The 25193-nt window shown below is 41.8% G+C and overlaps 1 protein-coding gene across 1 annotated transcript; it reads right to left on the bottom strand.

Annotated features, from left to right (window-relative positions):
• Window positions 1-23992, bottom strand: LOC137344707 (complement decay-accelerating factor transmembrane isoform-like). Its single transcript, XM_068007837.1, has 7 exons — window positions 23723-23992; window positions 23464-23585; window positions 12046-12237; window positions 11376-11472; window positions 10448-10521; window positions 7943-8128; window positions 1-448 (listed from the first exon to the last, which is right to left on the bottom strand). Exons 2-7 carry the CDS (start codon window positions 23525-23527, stop codon window positions 270-272), a joined length of 792 nt encoding a protein of 263 aa, XP_067863938.1. The 5' UTR covers window positions 23528-23585; window positions 23723-23992; the 3' UTR covers window positions 1-269.
• Window positions 23993-25193: the final 1201 nt, after the last annotated feature.

Raw genomic sequence — 25193 nt, 5'->3', positions numbered from 1 at the left:
TTTCATTGTATATTCCTCATGTTTTATTAAATGCATCACACCTATCCTACTCAGTTAATATGCAGAAACCCAAATATTTGGCATTACAGCAATCCTATTATGTATCATTGCATTCAATTTTAACAGGTTAAATTTATAATCTTTCAACTGGGTTTTCTTTACAGTGATTGAGATTTTGTTACACACAATTTTGCTAAGTTATTTATGTAAACTGGCATGATATTGATTAAATTTTAAGTTATAATTATGAAAAGAAAGTTTAGGAACTTTTAAGGAATATTATTTGCATCAACGTACTGCTCTGCTTTTTCAAGAAGTTTCTCTTTCAGTCTAAAGATTTCACGTTCACTTTCAAGAAGTTGGTATTTTGCCTTGATCATATTTTCTTCCTTGATGTTGACTTGATGACCCATTGCAATCATTTCTTTAAAAATGGTTGTAGAACGTACTGTATAAAGAGTTAAAAATGATTATTTACAGTTTGAGGTTAGACATATAAACATGGATTTTGCTCTCAGAATGTGTTCATGAACTTTCTCAATGACTATTCTACCTCTCTTGGTCAATATATTTTTCACTACTGGTGCTAACTTGCAGATTAATATAATCAACTAATCACTTGTCAATGTGGTAATATAGGAACAGGAGTAGGCTATTCAGCACCTCGAGCCTGTTGTGCCATTCAATTAGATCATGGCTGATAAAGAGAGAACAAGGGTCTAACCCACTTGTATTCAATGTGCACAAAAATCTTTCTTGAGCTTGTTCCCAATGTACATACACATGGCTGCATTATAAGGGTACAATTTCCACTACTGTGCCTCATAACCAAAAGGTGGAACAGTTTATTGTTCTCCCTATGACATGCTACCTCATAAACTTGGCATTTCACCTCCACAGATCTGGACTTGCTTCTCACTGCTTCTGACGGTGTGAGCCCCCCATCCCCCACCCAGAGTGAGGAATTCACAGCAGCAGGTATAGTATTTCTTATGGGCATTCCCTTATACGCCACTATCATGGAGGAGGAGAAAAAGCAGCACAGGATGGAACAAAGGAGAGTCAGGCAGCATTTAAGGAGAATGAACCCCATCAGATATTAGCTACCCACAGGCAACACCAGGTCATATGAGGACCTTAGTGAGGAGATGTGTATAAGAAAATTGTGCTTCACCATAGAGGCAATAGGACAGATTTCCATCTACTGCAGCAGGACTAGCAACCAAGGTCCTCAGCCCCTAGTGAAGTAGGACCATCCAGTTTTACCGGACTGCTGGCTTTCCCAAGGTCCAGGGTGCAATTGCTTTGTGAACTCCTACAGAAATTCCCGTCAACCTCCTCAACGGGAATAGCGTCCGCTCCCTGAATATTCAGATTGTGTATGACAACATTCAAAGGATCCCACAGGCCAAGGCAAGATCTGCTGGAAGTTGTCACAATGCATTCATCCATTGAAATTTGGCCCTCCCTGACCTCTTGTGGGATGAAAATCAAATAGATGGCTTGTAGGTGCTCCCGTGGATAATGACTCCACTAAGCGGTCCAAACAGCAGTAGAGGTGTGTTACAACGAGGCACATGCCTCTACAAGATTGGTCATTGAGGTGATCATCAGGGTCTTAAAGGGACACTTTTTTTTATTTGTTCATGGGGTGTGGGCGTCGCTGGCAATGCCAGCATTTATTGCCCATCCCTAATTGCCCTTGAGAAGGTGGTGGTGAGCCGCCTTCTTGAACCGCTGCAGTCCGTGTGGTGAAGGTTCTCCCACAGTGCTGTTAGGAAGGGAGTTCCAGGATTTTGACCCAGCGATGATGAAGGAACGGCGATATATTTCCAAGTCAGGATGGTGTGTGACTTGGAGGGGAATGTGCAGCTGGTGTTGTTCCAATGTTACTACATAAAGAGGTCAGGAGGGGCTCTGCAGGAGGCTTCAGCTCGTGTGTTATGTGTAGTTATTAGCCTACTTTGCCCTGCACAACTTCACAATACAAAAAGCTTTGGACGTGGACATTGCTGGGTAGGCAGCCTTAGCTATTTTGGAGGTATAATAAATCGAGGGGAGCATCACAATGACCAGCAGTCAGAGGATTCCATAATGACTACTGCAAGTGACATCAGAGCACATTTCATCACTGAAGTCTTCCGTTTAACACCATCTACCTTTGACACAAGGGCCTTATCTCCTTCCCCCCACCCCCCAAGCCCACCCCCACTTTCAAATAAAAGGTCAATCTTTCAATCCCGTACCCATCCCAGAATATGACAATACATCAACCCTCGGCCCCTACATGCCCATGTCAATAATTAGCACCTGATTGTAGCAGTGCAACTACAATTAATTGGATCTGTCCACCTAATAATGCCCTTAATTGTTGCCTTTGAAACACTTTCAGAAAACTATTGCTGCCAACATTAACTCGGAACTTCAGTCCACCCTGACTGAACGTTTCATAGTGCAGTTTCTGCAAAATTACTGACATCCCGCAATATGGGTTTTTCAACTAGGGTCAATATGGGTCTTAGGAACACGAGTATGACATGTCTTCAAACATGTAATCTTTTTTTTAAATTCCATCGTGAATTTAATAGGAACAGAGGAACAGGAGTAGGCCAATCATGCCCTCAAGTCTGTTCCGCCATTCAATTAGATCATGGCTGATCTGTACCTCAAATCTATTTACTCACCTTTAATTTTATGATTGTGCCTCCTTGTTCTGGATTCCCCCACCAGAGGAAATAGCTTCTCTGTATCTACTCTATCAAATCCTTTTATCATTTTAAACACCTCCATTAGATCACTACTCAACCCTCTAAACTCAAGGGAATACAAGCCAAATTTATGTAACCTGTCCTCATAATTTAATCCTTTAAGCCCTGGTATCATTCTGGTAAATTTATGCTGCACACCCTCCAAGGCTAATATATCCTTCTTGAGGTGCAGTGCCCAAAACTGTCTGCAGTAGTCCAGATGGGGTCTGACCAGGGCTCTGTACAACTCCAGCCCCCTTGAGTTAATAGCCAATATTCCATTAGCCTTTTTGATTACTTTTTGTACCTGTGTACTAGCTTTTAGTGATTTGTGCGCCTGGATACCCAAATGCTCTTACTCCTCCACAGTTCCTAATCTCTCACCATTAAGAAAATATTCGGATTTATCTTTCTTGGATCCAAAGTGGGTAACCTCACACTACCCCACATTGAACTCCACTTGCCACAGTTTTGCCCACTCACTTAATCTAAGTTTCGAAATGGTTACTCACATAATTTGCAGGTAGGTGGTGGAGGCACAAAGGTGTTATTCTCACTGCATTCAATTACGCTTTTTCCAACCATTTCATAACCTTCATTACAGCGATAGGGAATTGACTCCCTATATTTGTACTTGGGTCCAAATCCTACCACACGGATATTTGAAGGCATTTCAGGACGCTGACATTCAACAACTGACAGGAGAGCAATGCATTTATCTCCTTTGGATAGCTTATATGATACTGGAAGAAAGCTCATCTTAACTGCTACTCAGCCTTGCTGCCCTCCTCATATGAGCTCATGATAATTAGCAGAAATAAATACTTTGTGCTGGTTCTAAAGGCTGAGAATCTCTTTTAGAATTATGCAGAGTGGAATATACCAAAAAAAAACTTCTAAACTAAGTAAAACAATGAAAAATCAGAAAAGATCACATAGTATTCCAGCCACCATATTGTTTGACTCCACGGCCTAAATTTTGACACGGAGCCGGGAAGACGGTGATTGGGGGGAGGGGGTGGAGAACGGAGGGGGAATTTTGTGATGAGAAACAGACTTTCTTATGATTTTGACATAAAGACATTTTTTTTTGTCAGTTTCCCGCCCGATTGGCCAGCCAAATTGATAGGCTGGCCTCAGTCGGACAGGAGAAGAGGATGGAAGCAGATGCGAGAAGGTAAGTTTTAGATTGGGGTGGGGGCGTTGTCAGTCATGGAGGGGGGGGTGGTTGAGATTGGGAGTCATCGGGGAGGGGGTCGGGGTCATCGCAGGTTGGGAGTCATCGGGGGGACGGGAGTCATTGGGGTTTGGGAGTTATCGGGGGTTGGTAGTTATCGGGGGGGTTGGGGGTCATCAGGTGGGTTGGAGATCATTGGGGGGAGGGTTGGAGATTGTGGTGGGGGTTCGCTGCAGGTAGGCTTGTTGGGCCTGGGGAAAGCACTCCTGCTCCTCCTGGCTCACAAGCAGTGCGATAAAGGCACTTACCTGCTGGTTCGGGCCTTCTCACCTCCTCTCACGTGACGTGAAGTAGAAGGCCAAGGAATCCTGGCCCCCAGGAGCTAAAAATAAAAAAGCTGTAAAAATGGCCACCCGCAGCCTCCTTGAAAGCTTTCAGTGACTGACCTGCCTCCTGAGAATGGCTTGGTCGCCTGCCCTTGCCCTGCCTCCGTTAAAACCAGAAGTGGGCAGGTTGGAGGTGGGTTAGGGTCGGGTTTTAGACTTTTAAAATTTTTACTGTGCCGCTTCCAACCCACCCGTTCTTCTGGGTTAAAATTTAGGCACACAGCTTTAACCAATAGATTTCGCCAAATGTTTCAGTAAAAATAATTTATAAGATCTGTAATTATTTTTCACTAACTTCAATTTATGTCCTGTGGTCCTACTGGCTTGAAGCAATAATCTGGATTGACCTTATCTATACCATGTAATACTTCACATGTACCTGAGGTACCTCTTAACCTTTTCACTAAACTGCAGAATTTAAGCTTCTCTAATCCTCACTCAAATCTTATCCCTTTTACATTTGGATCACACCTGCTGCTTTTCTCTGCACCCTCTCCAATCCATGTATATCTCTTTTCATGATGTGGAGATGCCGGTGATGGACTGGGGTGGACAAATGTAAGGAATCTTACAACACCAGGTTATAGTCCAACAAATTTATTTTAAAATCACAAGCTTTCGGAGATTATCTCCTTCGTCAGATGATTGAATGAAAAGGTTCTCAAATCGCATATCTTATACGATGTTGGGACAGCATCACACCAATCATATGTTTTTTAAAATTCTCTCTCTCTCTCTCTCTGCCATTTTGAGTTTCTTTCTGCCTGCCTGTGTAAAAGACACAATGTATATCGAGTGTACTGGGACGTGCTGTTCTCCGTGACTGGCCTGTTTGAATAACAACGACACCTTTTGATTGGTGTGATGCTGTCCCAACATCGTATAAGATATGCGATTTGAGAACCTTTTCATTCAATCATCTGACGAAGGAGATAATCTCCGAAAGCTTGTGATTTTAAAATAAATTTGTTGGACTATAACCTGGTGTTGTAAGATTCCTTACATTTATCTCTTTTCAAGTGTGGCAACCACAAATACAAGCAATACTCCAAATACAAACTATAATCCAAGTGTGGTCCATCAGTGCATTGCGACCTCCAAGACTTATACCCCACTATTTAAACCAAGTATCCGAACAGTTTGTGTTTTTAAAAAAATGCTTCTGTCAGCATCGATGTCAACAAGTTTACTGCCACTCCTAGGTCCATTTAAAAGTCTCCCTGTGCTAATACTATTGCTTTCAATCTATATCTATGTTGATCATTCTTTCCCCCAATAGGCAATACATTTCTCTATTTGCACAACTAGAACATTGACCGCATCCTCCGTCCCTACTGCACTGTTTATTTTAGTGTTTGGCCCAAAATATTTGCTCGTCTTCAGTCCAAATAAATTGCCAAGTACTTCTTTTACACCAATTCAAAATCCTCTAGGATATTTGTTGTATTGCAATAATCAGGTGTCAGAATTGGCACTAGTCAGCTTAATGAATGAAAACATTTTGAAGAATTATCACAGCTTTCACAAAATAAAGTCAGAAGTGAAATCAGAAAAGCTGTCCAGCATAAATGCTTTACAGAAGCTAATAACTGTGAAAGCAAAAATGCATATCAGATGTAATTGCTCCAGCTCCAGTTCATGCACTGCTTACAAACTGAAGCAAAAATGCTATTGCAGTTTCTCCTCTGCCGAAAGATCGATCATATGGCTTTGAGAGGTTGTAAAGTCTTAATAAGACAGTGTAGTTCAATTTTATTTGAATAATAAATTATTTCTTTGGATGTGAAAGATGAAACAATCAGGAAGAACCATAGTTTCAATGACAATTTGTACACTTTAGTGTGCAGGACATAACGGTGTGAACTTGGGTTGGTTGGGCAGTGAAAAATTCAACCTGGTGCAGAAGGAGCTCACCTCTGAAGTTGGGACAGAGCAAAGAGAGCTTTATACCATATCTGGTCTTTGTGTACCAGACACAAGCCTATCATGAAAAAAACACTAGGTGAAAAAAGTAGAAATGTGTCCCATTCCCCAGCACTGGTATTTAACATCTAGACAGGAAACCAAAAATATGAGAGTATATTGTACCGTATGCCTTTAAAAGGTAGTATTTGTTGGGAACTGATCAAGAACACCACTAACACAGCTGGTACTAGGTAAAATTGCAACACATCCTGCCTGGGGAATAGGATCAGACTACAGATGAGTGGGAACATGGAGGTTCTTCCATGGTAGCAAAAGCATACTTGAAATTGAAATATTTGAAATTTAATAACCAGCTGATTTGTAAAGGGAAAATTATATCAGGAACTTTACCAACTTTAAATTGAGGAAGCTTGGTTCTGTTCTGCAAGTTTATTCATGCCTATTACCAGGCACATGATTAAGTGGGAAAAGGAAGGCTTAAGAATTACAGCTTGGAGGAAGTCTTCGTACTGAGATTCAAACCAAGGTACTTTGTAAAAAATACCAAATATAGTGAAGATAAGCTTAAATTCTCCAACATTTTGGGTGATGTTGCAAAAAAAAATTGCATATGGTTAAATAAGTGGCTGTTAGTAGAGTTGTTGAGGAACAAAATGGAGATTAAAAAAACATAAATGTAAAATCTTAATCAACCTGAGATACACAAAATATAAACTATAGAGCAGATTTGCCCACAACCCTGCCCTTCCCCCACCCACCAAGGAAAGCCCAAAAATCTCAGGGCAGCAGAAACTCGGTCAACCGGATCGCCCCACTTTTTCCTGACTTTTGAAGCTGCTGAACTGAGAGCTGCTTGACCTCTGCCTGTAGTAGATACAGAACCGCCAGAGGCATTAAATGAGTCGGGGGGTGAAGGGACACCATGGACTCCCACCCCATCGTCCTGTGGGATTGCTGACCCGGTGCTATGATCTGCTCTCGGATCTTTGCCAACTTGGGGGCAGGCTGAGAAACTAAAGTTGGAAATTTTAATTACATTATGCTTCAGCTTACTACCACTAGCATTCATCAACTTGATGTGTATCAAAAAATATTCAGATAAAAGTATGCCTTCATTTGGTACCATAGCTTCGGATTGGATCTATAATACCGTTAACTTAACTGATGCTAGACAAAATTGTACGACATGTTATGTGGAGAATAAGGTCACATTGTTGATCAACAGGAATATGACATATTACAGAAGTATACTTCAAATATTAGTCATTTGTTTTTAATAACCAGCAAATTGTTAGTGGGACAAACACCATCATGGAATTTTACCAACTTCAGATTAAAAAGTTACCGCTGTTCTGCAAGATTATTCATTCTCACTCCCAAGCACAGGATTAATTAGGAATTGGAAAAGTTAAGCATTGCAGCTTGGAGGGAGTTTTCATAGGTCAAGATCTTAGATTCAAACAAATTTATAGGAGACAAAAACATCAATGGAGGAACAAAAAGTTTAGATTGTGCCAGAAGCCGCCCCCTCATTTCAAGTATTATTATAAAACCATGCATATGATTATATCAGTGGTTGTAGATAGAGTTGACTAAAAATAGTATTGTGACACCAGAACACTTAAGTATTAATTAACCACGTTTCCTGTTTCTCAACTCTAATTGTAAAAGGGCAATTGAAACATTCAGATCCTGTACTTAAGTACCTTTGCATGCCGGTGGGGGCTGGTCCCACTCTCCAGTTTCTAAACAAGTAAGTGCTTCTGCACCAATTAACGTATAGCCACGAATACATGAATATTCTGCTACCATTCCATATTCCCAGTTCTCTGCATTGGGTGGTGTTGGAGTGATCCCATTACTAATAGTTGGAAGATCATCACATGTAACAACTGGGAAAAAATAAAATTCAGTTAATGTTCTGAACAGACTGTCAGATCAAACCTTTATCTTCATAGATTAAAATCAGTCAGCTCAGTAACACAGCATACTGGTGAACCAATACACTGCAGCACAATGTAGGACATGAGCATTCTTATCGCCTTTTTCCACTCTACTCTCTCCACCGCCGTCACCCCCGAAAACCCACAGCAAAGACCTGATCACAGCTGGACATAGCTTTTCTGGTGGCAGCAGGGTGAGGGGGGGGGGGGGCGGAGAAAAAACGGGAAATAGAGTTTAAAAAAAATTTATTCTCAGTATATGGGCAATGCTACATTTATTGCCCATCTCTACTTGCCCTGAGGTGGTGGTAGGTGGGTATTCTTCTGAACTACTGCAATCCTTGAGGTGATAGTGATCCCACAATGACATTCGGAGGGGAATTCCAGCATTTTCACCCACAATGAAAAAGAAACATCAATATGTCCAAATCAAGATGATACGTAACTTAAAGGGGGGGGGGTCTTATTGCCTTCATGTTTCTGCTCTTGTCTTTCTCCGTTTTAGAAGTCATAATGCTGCGAATAGGGTCAGACATAAGAACACAAGAAACAGGAGCAGGAGTAGCCCTTACAGCCCCTCGAGCCTGCTCCGCCATTCAATAAGATCATGGCTGATCTTCTACCTCAACTCCACCTTCCCGCCCTATCCCTATATCCCTCGTCTTCCTTAGTGTCCAATAATCTAGCGATCTCAGTCTTGAATATACTCAACAATTGAGCATCCACAGTCCTCTGGGGTAGAGAATTCCAAAGACTGCAGACGGCTGGAAACATGGGAGTTATGGCACAATAACTTTTTAATAACAAGCAGATTGTTGATGGAGAATCATAGTACTAGAAAGTTTACCAACTTTAAATTAAGAAGTCAAAAGCAAAATACTGCAGATGCTGGAAATCTGAAATAAAAACAGAAAATGCTGGAAAAGCTCAACAAGTGAGGCAGCATCTGTGGAGAGAGAAACAGAGTTAATGTTTCAGGTCGAGGACCTTTCGTTAGAACTGGCCAAAACTGACCAGCTCTGACGAAAGGTTCTCGACTTCAAATGTTAACTCTGTTTCTTTCTCCACAGATGCTGCCTCACTTGCTGAGCCTTTCCATCATTTTCTGATTTTATTTTAAATTAAGAAAACTTGGTTCTGTTCTGGAAGTTTATTCAGTTCCACTCCCAAGCACAAGATTAAGCGGGAATTTAGGATCAACCCTGGCTTGGAGCAGGTTCCTGACCTGCCTCGTGGGGAATGACAAAAATCATAGGATTGCAAAATCTGAAGTAGCAATTAAAAGGATAAAATCTGTCACTGGTTGGCAGACAGAGGAGGAAGGGAGGTGGAAAACAGGCTTGGGATTTCCTCTGTATTCTATGCACAACAAAATTATAAAATAATTCTTCATAAATAGCTTGAGACTTTGTTACAGAGGACTCTTCCCCATCAGGTGAATTAAAATGCCTTGCTTGATCAAAAGGGTTAGCCTTCAATTTTCTCTGAGAACCTGTCCCTTCCTCCCCCTTATTCTTTCCCTCTGCCTCCTAGCATCTCCTATCCCAAACACCTGTGCTTTCTTGCCCCTCACCTTTCCTTCTCCTTCCTACCAGCACTCCAGTCTCCAGCAGAATATATGACAAGGCCTACGTGTCGGCTTTGACCTGCAGCCCAAAAGGAATCCATGACTCAGTGGCCTACAAATCTGGACAGAATGTTCCCTGTCCCCTTTCTCTTTACAACCCTCTGCCCCAATTAACCATTCTTTCTAAGCCTTCAGCAGTGCCATTTCGCTTTTACTGCTTCCCACCGCATGCACCTGTGCCTTCCTGCTCCTTGCCTTTTCCCTCTCCCTCCTTCCACCCGTCAACCTGCTTTTGCAATCAGAAAAAGCTGCTTGCAACCTGGATCCATCCGCCTGCCTGTGTCCTGCAGCTCATAAAGGCATCCACGACCTACCAGTCTACAACACTGTCTGCATATTTCCCACCATCACAAAATACCATCTTCCCTGGCATACCACCCACCAACTCCCATTGAAGAGGATACGAGAGAGCAAAGACAAGAAAAGAACATTTAAAAAGAGGGAAAGAAAGAAAATAGGAGAAAACCAGAAAAGATACAGTCAGAGAGGAGAAAGAAAAGCTACAATAAAGATACAGTAAGAGTATCCACTAACTTACCACGAGTACCCGACAGAAAATCTACATATATAAATAAAAACACTAATACTGGTATGGCACCAATAGGAGTCAAACTTCTAAGAAACATAGAACCTTAACTTACGAGCACATATTGGGACTTGGCCATCCCAACCATCAGCTGTACACAACCGGTAGGCCCTACCAACCATATGGTACCTAAAAATAAATAGAAAGCCAAAACAAAAATCACTCATCAAGTTTAAAGCTAAATGGGAATGGTCCAGCAAAGTGATTGAGGAAGATGTTTAATAATTATAGTGCATAAATATATGAAATTATCAATACAGTACTTTGGTACAGTAAAGAGCATAACGTTGGGCTATATTACCAGATGAAGAGATTACAAATCAGAAGGTTGCATTATTGCTGTACAAGGTGCTGGTCATGGCATTTGTGTACGGTTTTTGTCAGACTCATAGGAAGGATATTGGTGCCACTTGCTCCTAGAGCTGGCTTGGTATAAATAGAGCATTTTGATGAAATCAATTAGAAATTAAATGTCTTCTCTTCATAACCATTTTAAGGGACCCAGGTGACAGGAGGTTGGCCATACTCAACTCAGCCGTCAGTGGATGAAAGTTCACAGCACAAACTATCCATAATTAGGCAATCAAGTTACTGGTGGGAATAAATCCACAAAATTCCCGATAGTTGGGAATTGAATTTGAAGCCCCACTCAGAGCAAGACGGATAGCTGTCATCAGAAATGCAAAGAAGTGATCACCTTCTTTAATTGGGATTACGGTGCATTGTTGCAACAGAACGGAGGTACTGAGACAGCCTTAATCACAAAATGAAAAACATAACCCTTCACTGGAATCAACTGAGCCTCATTCAGGAATCTGTGTAACCAATGCACCCCAAGTTACAATAAAAAGTAAAACAAGTGGTCACCTTCTTAGGCTGGTGTTAAGGTGCATTGTTGTACCAACATGGAAATGCCGTAACTGCACCTTAAATGAAATTAAAAGGAACAAAATCTTTTAGCTATTTGTGTACTGAATACTCACCCTGTGTCACAATAAAATGTAGCTTTACTTCCAAAAGTTGTACTTGTTGCCTCATAATACCCATTCAGAATCTCCCCTGGATTGCCGCAGTTTCTTGCTACACAGGAGAAAATAAATGGGAAAAGGTAGAGATGTTGCAAATCTCCACTAGGCCTTTCCAATGCAATTCATAGAAATTTAACATATATTAAACTGGTATACAATTGTCCAGAGTATCAGGTTGCCCCAATTATAGAATTTATTTTCAAAGTTTTGGCCAAGTAAATAAGATCCATTTCAAAGGTAAAATATCCCACAATGACAGCTCTGCTTTAGCCAACATTAAAAAAAAATCTACCACTGCGTGAGTCTAGAGATGTTTTTAGCAGCTATCGCAAATGGAGGGCTCCAGCTCTAGTGTAATACCAGTTATGGATTTATTTCCTTTAAGACCTTGGTCTGGTATTTTCTCACTAATAAAATAAGCTGAAATATGCAGAATTTCAGCAACCTTTCCAACAGATTTGGGGAGCACTGGGTAACATGCAAGAACAAACATTTGGATGAAGAATTGGAAAACTACTCGCATCCATGGAGTCGCATTCCAGCTAAGTCACTTCCTTCTGGTGAGAACGGGACAGGGGAAACAATATGGGGAGGGGAGAAGAATAAAATTACTTTGATTACTTACGTTCACAAATGGCCTGTAATGGTGTCCAAGTTGAATCATTCTTACAGGTAACAGGTTTTGAACTTCCTTCCTGGAACATGTAACCTGGGTTACATCTGTATCTCACCTTGGCACCCACAGGAAATGAGGTGAGAGAAATATATTCATCATTTGGTGAGCCATTTTCCAATTGTGGAGGTTTGCCACAGTCACCTTTAAACAAAACGTTCATAGTTTTAACTTTCACTAACCAATCTCCCTTTCAACAACATCAGAGATTAATTGGTACATTAAGTTTCATCTATCTCCATGTCTTTTGACATCTTTTTATATTGCTTGCACTTCTTTGATTTGTTCAGCCATTTCAAATACACTGCTTTTTTGTTTTAGCTTGGCCCTTCCTTTAAACTAGCAGGATTCCCTCCTATAAAATTGTGATGGTCTAAATCTAATATAGATAGGCAAAGATGAAATAAAACATGAAGCATGAATAGGGAGATAGATCATATATAATATGTGACATGGTGCCCAGTCAGAAATGGATACTGTTGTAGGGGGGGGGGGGGGCGGGGGTTCTTGGGCACGACAGTACTTGTGGAGGATGAACCAGGAGTTAGATAGCATCAAAAGATGGAACGCAAGGTTTATTTTACTGGATGATTACTGGGATCTGGTGGCAATGAAGTGTAGGATCCCAAGATATAATGGCAATGGATAGGATGCAAGGATGTAACACTACTCAAGAGATAGCCATGTGCTTCAGCATTGGAGATGGAATGCCCAGGAGCCTGACAGCATTAGGAAAAGTTTGCAAGCACTGAGACAAATATGAGGTCCTGGCAATATTGAGGGGGCTAGGCCATGGTAGCATTGAGGGGCTGTAAACCTAAAAAATGCAGCATTTCCACTTCCAACCAAGACAGTTGCTGGCCATTTGCAGCGTGCCAGCACCTGTACAAACTCCTAGATCTTTGGAATTATGAAATATTGTTTTCTCATTTTTAAATTTAAAACTTTGTTTAGGACATTTAATAATTTTAACTAATGAAAAAAAAGCAGACAAAAGCTTCGGAAATTTGCGGTTAAGCAATTTGATTGGTTCGCTCGCGAGCCTGTTGCTCCTCTACTCTCATTTCTATTTGAGCGTGATTCCCAATAAATAAATTTGCACATCAGGCAGTCAGCTGCAGGAAATATGTTTGAAGTGGAAGATGTTTGTGTATGACCCAAATCAACTGCAAGAAGATTGTAACATCAATTTCTAAATTAAGACTTCTGAATAAATTTGACTACAATTGTGACACAAAAGGGGTTACAAAAATACAGTACATTGTTCCACAAAGACATTTCACGAAGTATGTGATAACATGCCCTGTGAGCAATCTTTAATATCAGAGAGGCTAGTAGATCTCCTGTAGTGATGCTCAGTTGCAGGATATGCTGTTTTGCCATCTCTATGTCCAGCTAAACGGACCCCACCAGGGCAGATTTTGTTGTGCTGCCTGCATTGACAAAGAAAAAGCCTGTATAAGATTATTGAAGTGAAAACGGGCTCTTAGTTTAAGGCACTCAGAGATAATACTGTATTAGTTGATCACCCAAAGAAAGTCTCACAGGAAGTCTGAATATACAGTATCTTACCCGTCTCTGTTGTCTTCGTATTGCTTCTTTGACTACATCTCTCCTCGTTTACTTTTTTTATTTTGTCTTGTGCTCATTTGTGATTTTGTTTTATTTCCATTTCTGGTCATCTCTGCTGCTGCTGTCTGTGTTTCTCTTCTCGTGTATCAGTGATCTTCTGCCTTTTCCCTTTCTTCTAGCTTTTGGGTGTGCAAGATGGTGTAACAGGGAAAGAAGCTAGTTGTATTTTCCACTGGCGAAAATATGGCTTTCAGTCCTCTATAATTGCATTTGTATTCTCCGCACCCCCACCACCCCCCCCCCACCACCCACCATCTTTCTTGCTTCCTCCCTTACCTTTTCTGCGTAACAACAACATGGCCTTCTCACCACTGTTGTGCTGACACTGCATCTGTGACTTCTTTCCCTTTCAACTGCTCACTCTTGGTCATCTGTTGCCAATACTCATAATCAGCCTTTACCCATTCCTCCGTACTCCCATTCCATTCAGCTGCAATTCACTTCATGCATTTTCCCATCTTCCTATCCCCTGCTTTTGCTTCCCCAATTGAGCCTCCTTTCTCTGTTCACCATAGTCTACTGCCTTCCTTCTTCCTTTACTCCATTTGCATCTACCCCCTTTTTGTTACTCTGCCAGTCCTCCCATTCTCTCAATCCTGTATCTCCTCCTCTACCACTATCCTGTGTCCTGATCCCTCTTACCATTACCACCATTGCTTTCCTCACTCTATTTGCTAATCACAAATACATATACACACATTGATAATATTTATATAGTTAAATAGCAAAATTTCCATCAATTTATATTAGCATAAAGAGAGAGTTGGTTGGAGCATTGAAGTTTCCCTGTTGTACAGGCTTGGGAGCTGCAGGGGAAAAACGAAAGTACTAAAACATCACCACTAGCAGAAAGGTGTAATCACAGCATGACAAGTTTACATAAGCAACTTCCATTGGAAATGAGGATGAAGGAATTTATAATGGAAAAGTTGACACGGGAAGCGTACACAGATGTAAGATATTGTTCAGGTGCACACATGCGTTTGTAAAGAGCTCAGTGATGATTTAACTAGCATGTTGATCAAACACTTGGAGCAGAGCTCTAAGGGGGAAAGTGGGGTCGAGAGAAGTACAGGAGGATTGGCATATCACAGGCTGGTGGGTCAGAAGGCACATAGTCAATCACTATGCAGGGGATTAGAGGCCTGGCGGATGGGAAGCAGGTACGCCATCCCCCGAAGCCTGAAATAAGAATTGGATGGCTGTGAATGGGTCTGGTGGGAAAGAGACCACTCTTACCCATGGGTATCCTGATAAATCGGATGAGAAACCCCCAAAAATTGCACACTCAAAAATAGCCAAATAAAAAAAATAGAAAATCATGTGAAGAAACGATGGTGAACACACCTGGATGACTTGAACAACAGCACCTAACTAGATGTAGGAGATCTGCAATTAGTAGGAGAGGCAAATGTTTGGCTTTTCCCATTAGAAAATGTTGACATAAAAAACATGACTCAAAAATTGCAACATAAGTAAGATGAATATGGATTGTATGTGTCTGCCAAACACAAGACCTTCAATATATTATAGACACTTACACGTGTTTTGACATTCAATTCAGGAACATATTGCATATAGATGTCAAACTTGCACCTAATTAGCTCAAATTTCACATTCATAAAACAGAAAATTACAATTGAACAGATAGTGAAGCAAAAAAATCAAAACAGGAAAAGCAGGAATAAAAATGACCAATTACACACAATGTATAAAAACTTTCAAAAATAGGTAATTAGGTACCAACGGCCAGGAGCGGAAGGGAAAACATATTGGGCCAGATTTTGCTGGAGCGGGGCATCTCACGGCTTGTCCCGTTAGTTAGACTTGTTCGTGCACGTTTAGGTTTTAACATTTTTTGCCCACCAAGTTGCTGGAAGTGCAAACTGATAAGGACGCAGCGAGAAAAACAGGGCATCTGAGTCCTTGGTAAACGAGAGAAACAGTGTATCCCCTTAACCAATGAGATTTAAGAATTGAGAAATAAACAGAGGAAGGACTGAGATGGAGGGTGAATTAGAGTGGGTGAATTCAATGTCAAATCAAGTGCAGAAAGAAAAATAAAGAGTGGGAAAGAAAGATTGGATTAAGAGAGAGTAAAAAAGAGACAGAAAGGAAAAAGATATTAAAATTAAAAATTTGACATTTTTAAAATCTCCTAAAACAATTCATAACCTGAAGGAATGAGACTCCACACTAGTGATAGTTTACTTTCTGGGCAGGAGAGGTTGATTGGCAGTTATTAACAATTATCACATTGTTAAAAGGGTACATACGCTGTTAATTACTAGATTTAACTTTTTTTTTATTCGTTCATGGGATGTGGCCGTCGCTGGCGAGGCCGGCATTTATTGCCCATCCCTAATTGCCCTTGAGAAGGTGGTGGTGAGCCGCCTTCTTGAACCGCTGCAGTCGTGTGGTGAAGGTTCTCCCACAGTGCTGTTAGGAAGGGAGTTCCAGGAATTTGACCCAGCGACGAGGAAGGAGCGACGATATATTTCCAAGTCGGGATGATGTGTGATTTGGAGGGGAACCTGCAGGTGGTGATATTCCCATGTGCCTGCTGCTCTTGTCCTGCTAGGTGGTAGAGGTCACGGGTTTGGGAGGTGCTGTCGAAGAAGCCTTGGCGAGTTGCTGCAGTGCATCCTGTGGATGATACACACTGCAGCCACAATGCGCCGGTGGTGAAGGGAGTGAATGTTTAGGGTGGTGGATGGGGTGCCAATCAAGCGGACTGCTTTGTCCTGGATTGTGTCAAGCTTCTTGAGTGTTGTTGGAGCTGCACTCATCCAGGCAAGTGGAGAGTATTCCATCACACTCCTGACTTGTGCCTTGTAGATGGTGGAAAGGCTTTGGGGAGTCAGGAGGTGAGTCACTCGCCGCAGAATACAAAGCTTCTGACCTGCTCTTGTAGCCACAGTATTTATATGGCTGGTCCAGTTAAGTTTCTAGTCAATGGTGACCCCCAGGATGTTGATGATGGGGAATTCGGTGATGGTAATGCCGTTGAATGTCAAGGGGAGGTGGTTAGACCCTCTCTTGTTGAAGATGGTCATTGCCTGGCACTTGTCTGGCGCGAATGTTACTTGCCACTTATGAGCCCAAGTCTGGATGTTGTCCAGGTCTTGCTGCATGCGGGCTGGGACTGCTTCATTATCTGAGGGGTTGCGAATGGAACTGAACGCCGTGCAATCATCAGTGAACATCCCCATTTCTGACCTTATGATGGAGGGAAGGTCATTAATGAAGCAGCTGAAGATGGTTGGTCCTAGGACACTGCCCTGAGGAACTCCTGCAGCAATGCCCTGGGGCTGAGATGATTGGCCTCCAACAACCACTACCATCTTCCTTTGTGCTAGGTATGACTCCAGCCACTGGAGAGTTTTCCCCCTGATTCCCATTGACTTCAATTTTACTAGGGATCCTTGGTGCCACACTCGGTCAAGTGCTGCCTTGATGTCAAGGGCAGTCACTCTCATCTCACCTCTGGAATTCAGCTCTTTTGTCCATGTTTGGACCAAGGCTGTAATGAGGTCTGGTGCCGAGTGGTCCTGGCGGAACCCAAACTGAGCATCGGTGAGCAGGTTATTGGTGAGTAAGTGCCGCTTGATCGCACTGTCGGCGACACCTTCTATCACTTTGGCCGGATTGGATTTGTCCTGCTTTTTGTGGACAAGACATACCTGGGCAATTTTCCACATTGTCGGGTAGATGCCAGTGTTGTAGCTGCACTGGAACAGCTTGGCTAGAGGCGCAGCTAGTTCTGGAGCACAAGTCTTCAGCACTACAGCCATCATGTTGTCAGGGCCCATAACCTTTGCTGTATCCAGTGCACTCAGCCATTTCTTGATATCACGTGGAGTGAATCGAATTGGCTGAAGACTGGCTTCTGTGATGGTGGGGATATCGGGAGGAGGCCGAGATGGATCATCTACTCGGCACTTCTGGCTGAAGATGGTTGCAAACGCTTCAGCCTTGTCTTTTGCACTCACGTGCTGGACTCCGCCATCATTGAGGATGGGGATGTTTGCAGAGCCTCCTCCTCCCGTTAGTTGTTTAATTGTCCACCACCATTCACGACTGGATGTGACAGGACTGCAGAGCTTTGATTTGATCCGTTGGTTGTGGAATCGCTTAGCTCTGTCTATAGTATGTTGCTTCTACTGTTTAGCATGCATGTAGTCCTGTGTTGTAGCTTCACCAGGTTGGCACCTCATTTTTAGGTACGACTGGTGCTGCTCCTGGCATGCTCTTCTACACTCCTCATTGAACCAGGGTTGATCCCCTGGCTTGTTGGTAATGGTAGAGTGAGGAATATGCCGGGCCATGAGATTACAGATTGTGCTGGAATACAATTCTGCTGCTGCTGATGGCCCACAGCGCCACATGGATGCCCAGTTTTGAGCTGCTAGATCTGTTCTGAATCTATCCTATTTAGCACGGTGGTAGTGCCACACAACACGTTGGATGGTATTCTCAGTGTGAAGACGGGACTTTGTCTCCACGAGGACAGTGCGGTGGTCTGTGGTGAGTTTAATGGGCAAATAATGTACAATTGCAGCAACTTCATGAAAATCACGTGGGAGTTTAAACACGAGATGCCGTATTCGCAAAGCTAACGGCCGAGCGGCACGAATCGGCCAGCAACTTGTGGCGAGTCGCAATTTGCGGGTTATCTCTTCCTCGTCACAAGTTGCTGACATTACTAACGGCATGCATTGTTCAGATGCCATTATTTTTTCTGCAAAATCTGGCCCCTGCTATTTGTTTCCGGAGGAGGTGGTGGGTTGGGTGGGAATCAGCCAGCGGCCGTAGTCTGATGTATCACAGCATTTACGCAGGGAAGCGGGCCCCAGATGATTTGAGGCAATTGTCTTATGTTCATGAATGCTGTTGAATTTCAGACAGAACATCAAGAAAGTTCCATAAGGAACAACATTTCTGAGATTTTGCTGCACGTGTATCAGGTGTCCCTAATCTCGATACACAAGGCCTCACTGTCGACTGCATTCTTAGGCCTTGACTAGTACAGATAGCATTCGAATAAGGACATGCACAAATATGTTGCTTTAAGCAGCATTAAGTTTGCAAAGGAACCAAGGGTGCGGGAAATGCAATGTGAATGGGCAAAAGAGTTTGGCCTTTTTCTCCCCCAAAAAGAACAAGGCATGCCATAGGTGAGCAATCAAAATTCTTCCTCGCTCATAGAGCTTCAATTGTAAATTGAAGTATACCAGACAAATGTAGAATTGAAGGTGGAAGTCTGAATGCCTAAATGACCAATTATTGATTCATATTGGAATCTGGGGGCCTGGTGGTCATTCCGCTCACTGGACACAGTCCTCCAAAACTGCAGTGAGAAAGGACTAAGGACACTTTGATCTTTCTTCAATGACAGCAAAACACAATGCAAGTTAAACCTATTAAGCTTATGGCTTAAAGACTTACATCCTAACAGTTCTCCTTAATGGTTCAAGGCTCTTAGGCATGAAAGGCTTCCTCTGGTCCATGGACAAGATCCAAGGTCAAGCTGTGAAATGGATTTGGGGCAAAATGGTAAAACAGGGGCTGGGAAGGGGCTCTTGCCCACACCAACCTGTTACTGAGTACTTGGGGGAGGCAGTGTCAGTCTTACAGCTGGCAAATATCTTTGTTAAAGTCCCTGATGAGTAAGCCTGGTATATAGCAAGGATTTGGATATAAAAGAGAAAAAAAAATTAACTTGCATTTAAATAGCTGCTTTCATATCCTGAAAATGTCCCAAAGTGCTTTACTTTTTATGAATTACTTTAGAAGTGTAGGCACTTATTTTTGTAGGCAAATATGGCAGCCAATTTGCACACAGTAAGGTCCTACTAATAGCAGTGAGTTGAATGACCAATTAATCTGTTTTAATGGTGTTGGTTAAAGGATAAGTTTTGGCCAGGACACTGGGAAAACGCCCTGTTTTTTTTTTAAAGTCCTATGGGATCCTTTACATTCACCCGAACAGGCAAACAGGGCCTTCGTTTAAAGTTTTACTAACAAACAACTCTGACATTGCAGCACGCCCTCAGTACTATACTGAAGTGTCACCCCTGCAAGTCAATGCACCAATGTGTAGGGTAGCCCTAGCTGGACTGGTAGCAAGAGGGACTCAGGTAATCTGCGTGGCTTTAGTTAGTTAAACTACAGTGTACCCCTTCACACTTAAGGGCTCCTAAACCTTGGCTCTGCCAACCTGCACCCAAACTCTCTGCACTGGGTAAGTAAAAATGGCCCCCATCAGGAGAGCACTTGCACTCCATTTTGGGCAAATAGAAGCCCTACAGATGGGTGCAGGTTTCTCAGACTCAAACAAGGCAGTGGGGTTCTGTATGTGTCAGGCACCTGGTTGATCGAAACAAAATGTGCAGAATAGTTAAAACGTTCTACAATACTGAAGTGACATCGTCCTGAGATGACAGATCAAGATGATAATGCAACATTTGAACAAAGTATGCAAGGTAGTCCAGGTGGCACACAGCAAAAACCCTCTGCATAATAACCCATTATATTGTCAAAGTACCAGCAGAATAGGCTCCAACTTTCCCAGCAGCTTCTAGCAACCAAAGAATAACATAACATAAGGAGACAGATTTATTACCTAGTTTACTAAACACTGCTCAGCAGAAAATTCTACTTCCAGTGGAAACACAACATGGTTTAGCCTGTCAAATACTCTCAGTCATACCTACATGGAAATCTAACCTGGGTGCAATCTGATTATTTCCTCAGAACCACTGTGATTTCATAAGGTCAATGAAACTCGTGCAATTTATGGCAAAAATGTGCAGTACAATGCCAATCACATGCTGGGATAAAATGAGACACACCTAGCAGCCAAACACAAATTAAAAAGCGTAAAATTGAATGGCACATCAGTAAATAAATTAGAAAAAGAACAAACTTGCATTTATATAGTGTTTTATCACATCCGCATACCATCTCAAAGTGCTGCACAACCAATGAGTTTCTTTTTCAAGTGCAGTCACTATTATGCAGGCAAACGTGGTTGCTAATTTGCACACAAGATTCCACCAGCAACAATGAGTTGAATGACCAGTTAATGTTTGTTCACTCGGTCACTGAGTGTGGATGTTTGCCTACTGGAGCTACTTTTGTGTTCTCACAAGAAAAGCATCTTGTAAGCATTTGAATCATGTCACCCTTCTTAGCAAGAATTTTGCTTTGGTAGTGTTGGTTGAGGGATCAATGTTGGCCTGGAAACACAACTCCTTCAAAAGCAAAATACTGCAGATGCTGGAAATCTGAAATAAAAACAGAAAATGCTGGAAATACTCAGCCAGTCAGGCAGCATCTGTGAAGAAAGAAACAGAGTTAACGTTTCAGGTCGATGACCTTTCTTCAGAACCGGAAGAAGTTAAAGACTTAACAATTTTAAACAAGTACAGAGAGCCGGGCGGGGGGAAGAAAGAACAAAAGGGAAGGTCTGTGATTGGATGGAGGGCAAGAGTGATTAAATGGCAGAAGGGATGATGGTGCAAGTCAAGGAGGGTGGTAATACGACAAGTAACGAAACAAAAGATGGGTCTAGAGGAGCTGTAAATGGCAACAGCAGAACCATTACTAGCACATGCTGTCCAAAAAAATGGGAACAGTGGTTGTGATCTGAAGTTATTGAAATCAATGTTGAGTCCGGAAGGTTGTAAAATTTAAACAACACCTTGTTTTTTGTCCCCCGAAAAAGTGCCATGGGACCTTTTAACATCCACTTCAGCCAAACAGGCTAATAGAAATTGGGCTAATACCTCATCTAGAAGAGGTTAGTGGTGATGGTGGTCATGACAGCAGAAGCAACTAAAATAGCACCTTTAACAGAGAAAAATGTCTTAAGGCATTTCGCAGATGTCTGAGGAATAAAAATGAATGTCGAGCCAAAGTAGGAAAAAAAGTAGGCTGACCAAAGGCTTGGTTAAAGAGCTGTGTTTTAGGGAGCGTCTTAAAGGAAGAGAGGGAAGTGACTATACACATGAGGTCTCCCAGCCTCTCCTCCCTTTTTAAAAAATTCCTCCCCTCTATTTCATTTTGCCTGTTTTTCAAAACTTTCTTCAGTTTTAAATCAGTATTCTGATGAGTTTCTAAATTGTTATATCAGTTTTAAATCATTAGTTAATTTTCAAATTTATTGATTAGTAGAAAGATTATATGCTCAGCATTACTGGGAGGGCAAATCTAAGGGAGATGCGAATCTTCAAAATCCACTGTAAATGGGGCGTTTGGGGAGATGACATACAATAGATAAGTTTTGGGGGCTCACATGAATATTGAGGTGCACATTATAGTGCTCGCACACTTGGGACATATTATAGGTAACAACACAGTACATGTCATAGGCATCAGTCAACTCCCCACAACTTGAGCTCAACAGCACTTCAAGGGAGAGTGGTGGCATAAGAACGGTGGATGGGAAACAATGGATTTAACTGGATACTGCACACTCACTGTGGGCAAAGCCACATAAATTGACTATTCTTAATATAAAATTGGTCCAAAATTCCTCCTAGGCCAAACAGTTAAAAATCCTGAAACATGACAATTGTCTACAAGTGAGGCAAGGAGAGGTTTCTCTGCCAATATGCCAAGCAGAACATATCTACCTCATATGGTCAGAAAGGATGATAGTGAGGAAGTCAAATCAATTGACACACTGATGGAAACAAAAAAAAGAGATCAAAACCGTCAGTATGTTGCATTACTTACCCTGATGTTGGAATGACTAAGATTAGACAAATTAGTTGAACAGATTAAAATCTGAAATTGTTGAAAATGACAAAGCATGGCCTCACAAAAGAAATGCCAGATCAATTTGCTGTGCGTTTTAATATTTGAGATGAACTCAGGATACAGAATGGACATATATACAAGGGAGAGAGAGTGGTAATACAACTCTGTATGTATGAGACAAGAGATGAAGGGCAGAATTCACTCAAGCCCAATCAGAATCCACAGTTGCCTACCAAGCAGTAGCAAAGTGACTTCATGGCTTCTGACAAACAAGGACATAGCAACATGGGATTTAAACTGTTTATACAAAAATATAAGTTCAGTCATGTAATTGGCTTATCCACAGTCAAATAGCATGGCAAAAAGTGCAGTTAAAATTAAAATTGCACAAGTCCGATACATAACATTTTCTCTCTAATAACTGGTACAATACACCAAGTGAGATACCCTGTCTGATAGTTAACTGGTGAGCTAGCACAGTAACTGGAACCTCAGGTGCAAAAGGCTCACGTCAACACTACAAATAACAAAACCCCTACCCTAATAAGGAGTGGTAGGGTGGTACAACAACCCTTAACAATTTTACCAGTGACTGTAGAACTAGTACTGGAACTGTTGGACTTTATAATTGATATAGATTTTTTTTCATTGCAGTCAATAAAGTGCTCGATTAAAAGTTTTGTTTCTTTTAGGAACGAGCAGTATTCACACTTTTGCAACTTGTATCCACAACTAAATACAAGCTACGTGTCGCTAGATAGCTCACCAATAAAGAGCTCTGAAATTTTCTATGGTTTGTTACCCCATTGACATTAATAACAAACCCCACAGTGTACCGAGTGCAGGGCTGGTGTACCAACCGGGCTACTACAGTAAAAGCCCGTGCACCTGCTGTAAACCTGCTCCATCACTGATCTAAAAACACACCTGAAGCAACAATAAAGAGCAAACCCCCTCAGGAGCGCTGCTTACCCGTGACCCGGGCCACCCCGACCGTGGAGATGGCCAATAGAGCGAGGATCAGTCTCTCTGCCATTTCTCACAGCTCCCGACCTAATCGGACCGAATACTGACAACGCGTGCCAGACACCAACCTATAATTGAAAGTGCAGATGGTAAAAGACATCATCTGACCTTCCCGTCCTTACCCATATATGTACTGATTAAAATTTGCGTAACATGTCCCGATACAGTCAAAACGGTTTGTGCATGTATAGAATGAAAGGCTTACTTAAACTCGGATAAAAATCGAAGCCGAAGAAATATTTCTTTAATTTGCAGCATTGCTTGAATCCCAAAATTAAATTGAAAACCATTAAATCCTTGCGGTATCGGGATCCTTTGTACAATTACGATCTTTTCCCGTCCTCAGGAAATGGACCTGTTAACATTGAAACTTTAGTTTTAGGCCTATTTAGCGTGTAAACTAGGCCCATACATTGGTATTCCTCTCCTTTTTGTTAGCTAACTTAGGCTGCCCTGTATATCAGCAGGAGAGTCAGTACTGTCAAAGTTTACACTTGCAGTAGTATTTAATCCCTGTCCCGGAATCTTTTTTTCTAATAATAGCATCGCCTGCACAGCGCCAAGTAATGTAAACTGATACCCTGTATCAAAGCACTTAAACCACTCTTTGATAAAATCCTATGATTCTGTAAATTTTTTGATGGGAATGTTGCTTATGAGTGCCATGCCGATGGAAACCATCTCTGGTTAACCGACACTTAACCCACCTAAAGTTGTTCAGGCTATGGTGGAGGGTTGTTTGACTCAGCTGAATCTTCAGTGTGTTATTTTTCGACTTATAAGTTGTGTATGTAAAAATACAGGCACTTGTATCTATTTTAATATGACGTACTCTTCAGCTTTTGGGGATGCTATGAATCCTTTCTTTCCCTCCCTAAACCCCTCTGCCTTTCCACCTCTCTCTACACCTTTAAGGCCCTTGTTAAAACCCACCTGTGTGACCAAGCTTTTAGACATCTGAGCTAATATCTTCTTCTTTAGCTCAGCATCCATTTTTGTCTGATTATGCCTCTGCGATCATAGGGACCGGAGTAGGCCATTCAGCCCATCGTGCCTGTTCCACCATTAGATCATGGCTGGTCTGTACCTCAACTCCATTTATCCGCCTATGCAACATATCACTTGATACACTTACCCAACAAAAATATATCGATCTCAGTCTTGAAAATTTCAATTGACCCAGCATCCACTGCCTTTAGGGGAGTGAGTTCTAAAAAACATGAAAATACCGTCAATTCCTAACATGTCATTTTGATAATGATTCATTAAGTTTGAGGAGACAATTTAGCTATATTCATAAATTTATCATGGCTTTTACTTCATCGTGCCTTCTGCTCATTAGTCTTTGAATTATCTCCATATTGTTTCCCTGATGGCCCAATGAATACATTTAATGTGTAGTGTGAGGGGCTCAAGAAAGAAAGACCTGCATTATATAGCATCTTTCATGTCCTCAGGACATCCCAAAGCACTTCATAGTTAATAAATTACTTTTATAGTCACTGTTATTAGGCAGGCAAACACAGCAGCCAATTTGCTTACAGTAAAGGTCCCACAAACAGCAATAATCTGTTCTGGCAGTGTTGGTAAAGGGATAAGTGTTGCCCAGGACACTGGGAGAACTCCATGTTCTTCATTAAAAACGTGCCTTTGGATATTTTACTTCCACCTGATGA

Source organism: Heptranchias perlo, chromosome 27 (assembly GCF_035084215.1).
Source record: "Heptranchias perlo isolate sHepPer1 chromosome 27, sHepPer1.hap1, whole genome shotgun sequence".
Classification (NCBI taxonomy): Eukaryota; Metazoa; Chordata; class Chondrichthyes; order Hexanchiformes; family Hexanchidae; genus Heptranchias; species Heptranchias perlo.
The sequence above is the reverse complement of the archived record's forward strand: the minus strand, read 5'-3'. Positions and strand labels throughout refer to the sequence as shown.

Coding starts and splice junctions, on each gene's coding strand:
- LOC137344707 (XM_068007837.1), bottom strand. CDS start 23,527: ATGGCAGAGAGACTGATCCTCGCTCTATTGGCCATCTCCACGGTCGGG. Junction 10,522..11,375: donor ACATTTTATTGTGACACAGG/GTGAGTATTCAG, acceptor ATTTATTTTTAG/GTACCATATGGTTGGTAGGG. Junction 449..7,942: donor GCCCCCACCGGCATGCAAAG/GTACTTAAGTAC, acceptor CTCTTTATACAG/TACGTTCTACAACCATTTTT.